The sequence below is a fragment of the Molothrus ater genome, chromosome Z, assembly GCF_012460135.2.
Source record: "Molothrus ater isolate BHLD 08-10-18 breed brown headed cowbird chromosome Z, BPBGC_Mater_1.1, whole genome shotgun sequence".
Lineage (NCBI taxonomy): Eukaryota > Metazoa > Chordata > Aves > Passeriformes > Icteridae > Molothrus > Molothrus ater.
Genome location: NC_050511.2, coordinates 10,992,151 through 11,002,404, shown reverse-complemented (window position 1 = coordinate 11,002,404; position 10,254 = coordinate 10,992,151). Strand labels below are relative to the sequence as shown.

Here is a 10,254-nt window from a genome sequence, read left to right as displayed (position 1 = left end):
CGTTTCTGACAGAGATGGCATTTGCTGAAGCCTGGGAGCTTTACACTGGGGATCTGCATGGCTGGCAGACCACTGTATAAGTGCATATGTATCTCAGATTATTTGGGGTTTCTCCAACATTCAGATCTGATTTTTTGAAAAAATAAATTATGTTAGCTTGCAATGCAACTTGCAAGTTATTCAGTTTCCACAGAGGCCACGTGTTTCTTTAATAACTGCTGCAGTTCCAACAAAACACCAAATCTCAACAAGTAGGCCTTTAAGAAATATATCCCAAATATTGTTAGATTGTTAGATTACCATAACACTGCAAAACATGGCAATAAAACAGCTTTTGGAACTATGATTCTCTCTGTGAAAAAGATGGCACCTTATCAAAGGGTGATATTCTTTTCTGGACAGGGATTTTGCATTTTGGAATATTTTCCTTGGAATTAGTTTATATCAAGTGTGCTCAAAATTCAATATTTCAGTTTACATCTCTGAAAATGAGACCTGAAATTTAAACCAGATTCTTCTTTTCCCTGTTATGATCCACTCTACAAACTGAGCAGTTATTTACTTCTCCTAAGAGAAGGATCTCTTTTACCTTCAGGACCTCATGGTTTGCTCTCTATACCTCTATATCCATCACTGGATTGGCCTATGAACAAGGGACTAGATTTCAGCAGGAAGTGACTTTTGATGGGCCAAGAGGAAGACTATATTTACTCTAAGCCACCTCCACCATTTCAGCAGAAATTAAAAGTAATTAAAACATTTTTAAAACTCATTGAATAGGTGATTTGAAATACATAGTAATAGATTATTTGAGGGCATAAAATTTGTAGAGGTTTTTCAGAATAAACATCAAGCAAGACAGACACTAATGCTAATTCCACTGTATTGGAACAAAGACACATCCAGAGCAATCCATTTGCTATCAGAATATCACATAAAAGCACAGAATAGTTGGGGTGGCCTCTGGAGATGACCCAATACAAGCCCCCTGCTCAGCACAGGGTTGCTAAAGAAGTACAATAAGCATTAAGTCAGATTCTGAGCATCTCCAAAGTTGGAAACTCTCCAGGCAACCTGTTCCAGTGCTTGACCACACCATTTGAAAGGTTTTTTGTGTTTTTTTTTTTGTTCTTACATTTCAATGATGGAATTTTAGTTTGTGCCTATTGCCTCTTGTCCATTCCCTGGACAATACTGAGAAGAGTCTGATTTCATCTTCTTTAATCCCCACCCACATCAGATTTACACACGCTGATAAAGCCTTCTGAGGTCCAGGCTGAACACCTCCCGCTCTGTCAGCCTCCCCTCACATGGCAAATGCTGCAAGCCCTCCATCATACTGCAGCCTCCCTGGTAAATACTCCAGAACTGGGTAACCTGCCCAGGACTGGGCACAGCATCCCAGATGTGTCTCACCAGGCTGAGCAGAGGGCAGGAGCCCCTCCCTGGCCTGCAGGCAGTGTCCTGCCCAGTGCAGCCCAGGATGCTGCTAGGCTGTGCTGCACAGGCCCATTGCTGGCTCATATCTACCTTGTCCCCAGCTCCTTCTCAGCTTTCCAGTGAACTGGGCTCCAGCCTGTGCTGGTGCAGAGAGTGCAGGACTTTGTTATCCCCTTGGTGCAGATGCCTGAGGTTCCTGTCACACCATTTCTCAGCCCATTAAGGACCCTTTGAATGGTGGCACAACCCCCTGGTGTGGGAGTCACCCACCTGATGTCAGCGTGCTGATCAGTCTTCTTCACAAATACAGACACAAGTAATTTTCCACAAGATTCCAGTTTCATCCAGTGTGAGGTTCAGCTGAGCAAAAGTGGGAGGGTTCATTGAACAATGATTTTAGAAGTCAGTGTTGAACAGGGAATTTGGCCATTGTACAACTGACCATACTCATTCAGCTGATCTGAAGGAAAAACACAAGTCCTTGGAGAAACAGTACCTTGTTATCCCAAGAAATGGACAAGTAAGGGAGAGAGCTGGTATCTGAGTAAGATACTTTATTTTGTGATTTTTCACACTGAAGAGTAATCAGTCCTTTCCAATCAGGAAGTCAAGGTTTCCAAAAAAATGTTAACTAAAGAAACTGCTTCAGTCTGCAGCTGATCTTTTGGCCCGATTTTCTCAGCCATCTTGTGAATCTATATTTTACTGTTAAGATTTTGGGAAGGACTCTGAGTCTATGCACAGACATAGACAGAGAAACCTGCTAATGAGTATTATCAGCTACACTTTAGCACGGGAATGAGTTAACTGGCTACTCATGGCACTGACTGCTACTGGGATTTTACCTAGAAGATATTCTTTTAACCGCTCTCATAATGATAAAAAGATATTTTCAGTAACCCTCTTTAAATGGAAAATTAGGAATTATCTTTTGAGGAAAAAACCCTCACTAAAAAAAGAAGTTCCAAGCTCTCAATCTAATGTCCTTGAATTGCACCACACTCATATCTGCTCCTGCTCCAGCTCAGGGATACAAATTAGATCAGAGCTTCTGAGCACACGCTCAATTGAATAATCAATTTTAGAGCAGACAGTCGTGAATGGGAATGAAGGGGACTGGATTTTTTTTTACTGTTAAAGTGAGTGCCAGAATAACTCACTGAGAAAGTGAAACAGCATTTCCACCGAAGAGGTATTTCAAAGGGAAACCTGGAAATGCAATTGGAGGTTGTTATTACATTAAGACCTTGGTTAGTTGTTTAAGGGGCTGAGATACTTAAACGTCCCTAAAGAATCAAAGTCTTTGCCTAATGAAAATATCCGGCCTTTAAAGGTTCCCTCAGTTTGTCACTAGATGTCAGCCTGCACCTTCAGGTCCCTACCCTTCTATAACCAAGTGCACCTCTCTACCAGCACCCCACCGGGACTCTGTAACAGAAGGAGACCAAGCAGGAAAATCTTGTCAAGAATTCTGTAAGTATTGTTTTGTATCCTTCAGCAATGTTTATTTTAGTACATGAAAAGATGATTGTTACAAACAAAGACACGAACATTTGTAGGAAACAGTTTTTGAAAGGTGTTGTAGTCATTACTTATGAAACCCCGGGATATTCAGTAGGATTTGTTGTTGTTGAGCTGGAATGATCCTCTGCTGAGGCCACACACCCTATGCAAACAGAGCAACTGCACCTTCTGCCAAGACCTAGGCTGGTGCCCCTGCCCATGCAGCACACAGACAGATTTTGTGCTGTTAGCTGGGACTCACAGCTGAGGTGAAGCAGGATTTCTCTCTGCTCCTGTGTTGCTAGAGCAGTGCTCTCTGTGTGCTGGACATGCACTGACCTGCACAGCCTGGGCTCCTGATCTGCCCTAAATCAGCATTTGGCCAAGTGTGGATGCATTGTGCCTCTTTGAAACAGCAGATCCATGACTTACACTGGGTGATCAGTGGCTTGTGAGAGAGCTGCCCACTAATTTCATTGTCCAGTCCCTATACACTCACAAGGTATTTTCATGTTTGGGTGATTTGCCAAATGGGAGGGTTTTATGTCTCTAGTGATCAGACACCTGGGGTTTCCTCTGACAATGGTACATTGGCACTCTGGGCTAACTATGTGCTGTTCTGATCACCTGTGTATTTACTATTTTCCTGGCACAAAATTATGTCTACACTGACACTCACAAAAGCACATGGGTTTTGCCATGCTGAGCACCACAGAGGCTGTCTTTCAGGCAGTTTTCTATCTACTGAAATTCATAGTTACACTTCAGATGCTTGGAAAGCTGTTTATTTAATGCACAAGAACAGTTAAACATCAGATAGGGAAAAATTTTCCAGCAAGTTAAGCAAGAAATTACTCTATTCAAAAGCAAACAGTAAGAACAGCATCTGGCTGTGAGATTCCTCCCATGTCCTTAATTTAGATACTTTCTCCTGGCCTACAGAAACATGATTATCTCTCTCTCTGAACTCTGGAATTAAGAGCTCATGGTATCCTTTTCTCATACAACTGTGCAACTTTCTTCACCTGCAACACAGAAATTAGGGCTTTCTCCCACATCAGAAATGCAGTTTTTTGCAAATCCTTTAGCAGATTAAGCTGCTTTACCAGCAGATCTAGAAAGACCTCAGGTTCCGGATAGCATACTAGAACTTTAATTGAAATAGGACGTGGGAGGAAGTTTACCACTGTCCTTGGGAAAGGGAGACCTAGAACTCAGATCTGGATCCAATTTCTATTCTGTATTTGCTGAAAAAAATCTCTCCACAATTCCTCTTTGGAGATTACACCCTAACCACTGTGCTGCCAAGCTGATTCGAGGGCTTTTGTTGCCATTAAGATCCAGCAACACTGAGCAATTCAGGCAACAGGGAACTGTTTCAGGCCAGAGAATATGAGCACATTCACAAAGTGGCCCAGAGATTGAGCCACTCCCCTGGGATGTGGAAAAGGGAACTGAATCTCTCAGGCTGTGGGGGATAGCTGTCACCACTAATTTAGCATTTCACAAGGGAGGGGGAACGAGCATAATCTGCACATACATTGAAGCTGGAACAGAAGCAGCACATCCAGGCACAGATTCTAAAGGATGGGGGAAATGAGTTGAGTTCACAGCCGCTTCTGACTAACTGCGTGGCCTGGCACAGGGTCTTCTGTGTTGGGATGCGGAGTTGCCTCCCTCACAGGATACACACTGTGGCCAGTCCCAAGAGAAATATCCCCATTAAGCACAGAAATAAGTGCTACAGAATTAAGCAGATTTAGGCATGCTCAGGAACAGGTTTCTAGGCACAAAAATTTTACTAGAAAAAACTTAAGTACCTACAGACTTCACCGGTCAACCAAGTCAGGATTTAGGAGGTTAGAGAGGCAGTTATACAGTACTTAGATGCTCAAGTTCTTCTGCGGATATGTCTGATTTCTTCGGAGTCTTTGCATCTGTGTAAGTGTGCCCATCAGCCACCAGCTCACTTCTGCTGCTCTTCTTCAGACAACTTGTAAATCAGTATCTTCCCCATTAGCAAATGCCCAAGGCTGGAGAAGTCTTTTCTGCCTTGGAAAAAAAGATAACTTCTCCTTGCAGGTAGCAGAACCAGCTGCTTTCAGACCAAACAAATTTTACAACAGGAGTTACCAACACGTTCAGTACACCTAACAGAGTCTGAAAAGTGTAATTGCCACTATGGTGTAGCAGCTTTCTCTGGACAGAAACAGCAAGTGTTCTCCATGTCAGTACTTAGAGGTGACAAACAACCCTCTGCATAAATGCCTTTATAGCAGAATCAGGCAGATGTTGGAGTTAGACTGCAAGGAAAGGGTTTGGAAATAGAAAACAGTTTTGAAAATTGTATTTATATAATTATCTTATATGCAGTACTAGGGATTAATGAACTTGTGTTCTGAAATCAAAACCAGAAATGTTGCACCTTCCTATCATTTAAAACAAATGCTTTGAACTTTTGGTTTCAAATTTTTTTCCTCATAATAAAAAAATATTTTAAGTAGATATATAGCCTCATCATAAAAATTTTCACAGCTTAAAATTACACTTTTTTCATCCCCCTAAAAGTTTGATTCAGATAAGCCTCAAATTATTTCTCAGGCATTTCTGTGGAATAGAGGCTGGTAAAGGCCAATCCCTGACATTCTCTAGGCTACATAAGCACTGCAGGCCCTAGGGCTGCTCAGACTAGAGGACCTGAACTGAACTTCACTTGAAAAACTGGCAAGAGTCAGTGCAAACCCTCAGCAGAACTAAAGCCTTTGTGCTTGGTTTTAAGTGAACCCAGAAGTATCCCAGAGCAAGTGATTTGAAGTGGCTAGGGGTGTTTCTTTTTCCCTTTTTAAAAATATTTTATTTACAGTTTTGCTGATTTCCTGAAGTGAAATATGAACAGTCTGAAGTGCAGCAAAAATTAAGCCTGCAACCTCAGTGCCCTGGGAGAGATGCTGTCTTGCATCTCCATGGTCTGGTGCTCAGAGGTTTCCTTTCCCCTCAGTGGCCTGGAGAGAGGTAGGGAACAGTATTAGGGGGCTCACACCCTCCCTCCAAACCCAGGCAAAGGAACACCCCATGAAGCTGCAAATTCCATCCTTGGGTTTCTCCTTGTCTGTCTGGGTTACTTTATGCCCTGACAGCAGCTGGGGGGATGGGGGGTAGCTAGAAAAGCAGATCCTGCACTGATCTGGAGGGGAGCACAGTGTTCCTTGTCCCTGCTCTTTCCCAAGTCCCTAAAAGAGGGGAAAGGCGCCAAGCCTGAACAAGCAGGAGCTTTGTACCTATTTGTGCTGGCTGTTCCCCTCAGGGTAGGTTTGAAATAGAAGAGAGGCTGTCTGATCCCCAGCCCTCAGTGGAGCCCAGGAAGCAGTGATGTTTACAGGGTCCTGCAGCAGGGAGAAAGCAGCTCAGCTCCCTCTCCCTGCCACAAAAAACCACACAAGGTGGGAGAGCTGCTTGCAGCTCCAGCTTGAGGGGATGTGGTTAAGGCCTTCCAGCCTCAGTCCACCCCAGCCAGCCCCTCACCTCCCTGTGCTGCTTTACACATCCTGCATCCTCCCTGGTTGGGGTCCCATCACCCTCATTAGTCCTTGTTCCCCAGCATAGGCAGAAGCAATAAAAAGCATCTCATAGAGACATCCCACCACTACCTCCTCCTAGTCCTGTTCTCCAGCTCAGGGTGCATCTTCCAAACAACGTCCATCAAGTGTCTCCAAGGGCAGACAAAACCGCAAAAGAGCATCTCTCACACAGAAGTCCTCCTTTACTCATCCCTCCTCCCCTTTTCCTGACCAGGTATTCAATATCCCCAGGCCACATCTGGCACTGTGCCAGCCCCCAGAGCCCCCTGCCCTCTCAGCAGTGCTGCTCCATGGAGCCGGCAGGCAGCAGGTCGTAGCGGCTGCTGTACATCACCACCCCAGGCGGGTAATAGGCCACCTCTGCCTGCACGGCTGCAGCACGGGGAGCAGCAGGGACAGGCTGGACAGGCATCATAGCATGCAGGGCCTGCTCCTCCTTCTCAGGCTTGCTGGTGTCAGTGAAAGGGCGCATGGTGGTGAGGGAAGGGGAGGTGATCCTCCAGAGGAGGTTCTTCAGGGCCTTGCGGAACTCCCTGCGCATGAGGCAGTAGAGGATGGGATTGAGGCAGCTGTTGGAGTGTGCCAGGCACACGCTGATGGGGAAGAGGTACACTTGGGAGAGAAAGTACTCGTTGCTGAAGTGCACCACGTTGAGTTTGATGAGTATCCCCCAGGTTGTAAGTGCTTGGTTAGGCAGCCAGCACAAGAAGAAGGACAGCACCACGATGGACACTGACCTAGTCACTTTGGAGCGGCGCTTGATGCTGGGGCCGCTGCAGGTGCTGCCCACGTGCTTGTCACTGATGAAGCGCACCAGGAGCAAGTAGCAGAGGCTAATGACGACCAGCGGTACCAGGAAGCCTAGCAGCACCTTCTGGATGTGGTACAGACCCAGCCACAATTGGGCATTGTTGCCTCGGCCCTCTGGGAACTTGACAAGACAGAGAACATCATCAAAGACAGTGGCAGTGGTGGAAAAAATGGCATGGGGCAGGGAAGCCAGGACAGCAGACAGCCAGATGAGTGCACAAAGCCACTTGGCAGAGCAGCAGCCACCCAACGGGTCTCTTCGACGCTGATTCTTCAAGGCTGAAGCCACAGAGCGGTATCGAGCCACACTCATGGCAGTGAGAAAGAACACACTGGCATACATGTTCATTGCTGTCACGTAGGAGACGATCTTACACATTGCCTTGCCAAAGAGCCAGTTGAAGTCCAGTGCATTCTCCACTGCCCAGAATGGCAAGGTCAGCACAAACTGGAAGTCAGTCACTGCCAGGCTGGTGACAAAGAGATTGATGGAGGATTTCCTCCAGCCTTGCTTGCTTTTCATCAGGTAGAGCACTAGCAGGTTGCCCACCAGTCCCAGGGCACACACCACGGAGTACACCAGTGAAATGACAATCCTCACCACGTCAGAACTGTCCCCCTGCATCCCGTCGGCTCGCTCCAGGTTGATGGTCTTCAAGAACTGCAGGAAGGACACGTTGCTGCCGTTGTCCATCTGAGGGCTCTCCAGGAAAGCCAGCGGCGTGTCCCAGGACTCCCTGTCTGCTCCTTCCTTTATGCCAGAGGCTGGCGAGCAGGCACCGCGCTCGCAGGGCTCGCCCATCCCATACTAGGGTGGGAGACGGGTCCGCGGGAGCTTTTTCCCCAGAGGCTGACCAGCGGCGGCGGGCGGGCTGCTGGGGCGGCGGCAGGGTCCAGGCACGGCGCGGTGCCGGCGGTGCGGTGCCGGCTGTGCAGTGGCACGGCTGGCGCGGTGGCACGGCTGGCGAGGTGGCACGGCTGGCACGGTGACAGGGCTGGCGCGGTGGCACGGCTGGCGAGGTGGCACGGCTGGCACGGTGACACGGCTGGCGCGGTGGCACGGCTGGCGAGGTGGCACGGCTGGCACGGTGACAGGGCTGGCGCGGTGGCACGGCTGGCGCCGCTGGGCTCCGCGCCGCGCTTTTATCCGCGCCGGCGGGGCGGGGCATGCGCGGTGGGCGCGGAGCTCTCCCCGGTGCTGAGCGCGGCCCCCGCGCCCCCGCTGCCCCCGCGGCTGCTCACGCGGATCGCCCCGTCCTGTTCTGTTCCGTTTCATCCCGTCCCTTTCCTTCTCGTCCCTCCCCGTCCCGACCTGTTCCGTCCCTTCCCGTCCCGTCCCGCACACTTGACCGGGAACGGCGCGTGTGAATCAACCGGGCGCTCCTTCGGGCTTAGCGCGGCAATTGCCCGGCCAGAGGCGATGCCCTCCCTCCCCCGCCGGTGTCATGCTCCCTTCCCCTATATGATCCCCCATCTCCTGATGTGATCCCCGCTTCCCCTACGTGATCTCTCCCCGACGTGATCCTCCCAATCCCGATACGGTTCCCGTCCCCGATGTACTCCCCTCCGATCAGCGCTCACAGAACCCTTCCCCTCCTGCGTGGGGACAAGTTTTGGGGATGTCGCACCTTCGCCGAGCCGCAGGATGACCCGGAAACCACCCGCGCCTTCGCGCTTGAGAAACCTCGGCACCGAGCCGGACCGCGCCTCCCCTGAACGACCGCACTCCGGACAGGGACCCACGAACGCCCCTCCTGCTTTTGGGACTTGGGGAGACGGCGTCTCTCCCTCATTTTAAATGGAAGGGCGCGGACAAGGGAGCTGTAAATGCCGGCTGTCTATGGCTGCAGCGCTCGGGGGAAGGCGAGAGCAGCAGCCGCCGCTCCCCGAGGCAGAGCGATCCCGCCCGCAGGGGGCCCCTCTGTCTTGCGCGGGGCTCGAAAATCGCTTCCCCACCAAGTCTGCCGCAGAAACAGACAGCAAGCGATGGGAATAGGAACAGAGGTTTTCCTTCTTCTGTTCCGCTTCTAAATAAATCAAGATAACGGCGCATTTTTAAAACCAAATAGATTCTGAATGTACCTAAGTGAAGCACTGTGAATCAGCCATCCGGGGGAGATTTACGGAACAAGTATATTATTTTTGCATTGATTTATCTCACTGAACTTCCTGCAAAGACATAGTCGTGTGTACTATTTGTTATCAGCAGTCCACTCGTCACTTTGATTTGTATCTGCAGGGACCCTGTAAAAGTATCAGCCAGATGATGGTATAGGAGTGTTAAAGGGGAACAAGAGTAATTAAAAGTTTTAGACACCATTCATATTACTTAGAGTGAGGGTGCAATTTACTGGAATTAGCAATGCAAGACTCTGGGAAGGTTTAGTCTGCAGATTACTTGGTATAATAAATAGCTTGGTACCAGAATGACCAAAAAAAAAAAAAAAAAAGAAAGAAAAAGAATTGACTGACCACATCAGGCCTCAAAAAATGGACCCCTGACATGGTTTCCTGGTTTAACGGTTTAAACAATGGTTTCCTGTCATGGTTTAACCCCAGCCAGCAGTCAAGCCCCTTGCAGCCACTCATTCACTTCCCCACCAGCAAAACTGGGCAGAGAATTGGCAGGGTAAAAGCTGGAAAACTCGAGGGTTGGGATGAAGACAGTTTAATAGAGAAAGTAGAAGCCACACATGCAAACAAAACAAGGAGTTAATTCATCATTTCCCATGGGCAGGCAGGAGTTCAGCCATCTCCAGGAGAGCAGTGCCCGCCACATCTTGATGTCACTTGGGAAGACAAAGGTCATCATGCTCAGCATGCCTCCTTCCCTCTTCTTCCCTCCCCTTTATATCCTGAAGGTGATGTGACAAGGTCTGGAATATGCCTTTGGTCAGTTGGGGTCACCTTTCCTGCCTGTGTC

At 48.5% G+C, this 10,254-nt stretch overlaps 1 protein-coding gene across 1 annotated transcript; it reads right to left on the bottom strand.

Moving 5' to 3' along the window:
- Window positions 1-2,918: 2,918 nt before the first annotated feature.
- Window positions 2,919-8,310, bottom strand: RXFP3 (relaxin family peptide receptor 3). The gene has a single exon (XM_036403965.2). It carries the CDS (start codon window positions 8,131-8,133, stop codon window positions 6,796-6,798), a length of 1,338 nt encoding a protein of 445 aa, XP_036259858.1. The 5' UTR covers window positions 8,134-8,310; the 3' UTR covers window positions 2,919-6,795.
- Window positions 8,311-10,254: the final 1,944 nt, after the last annotated feature.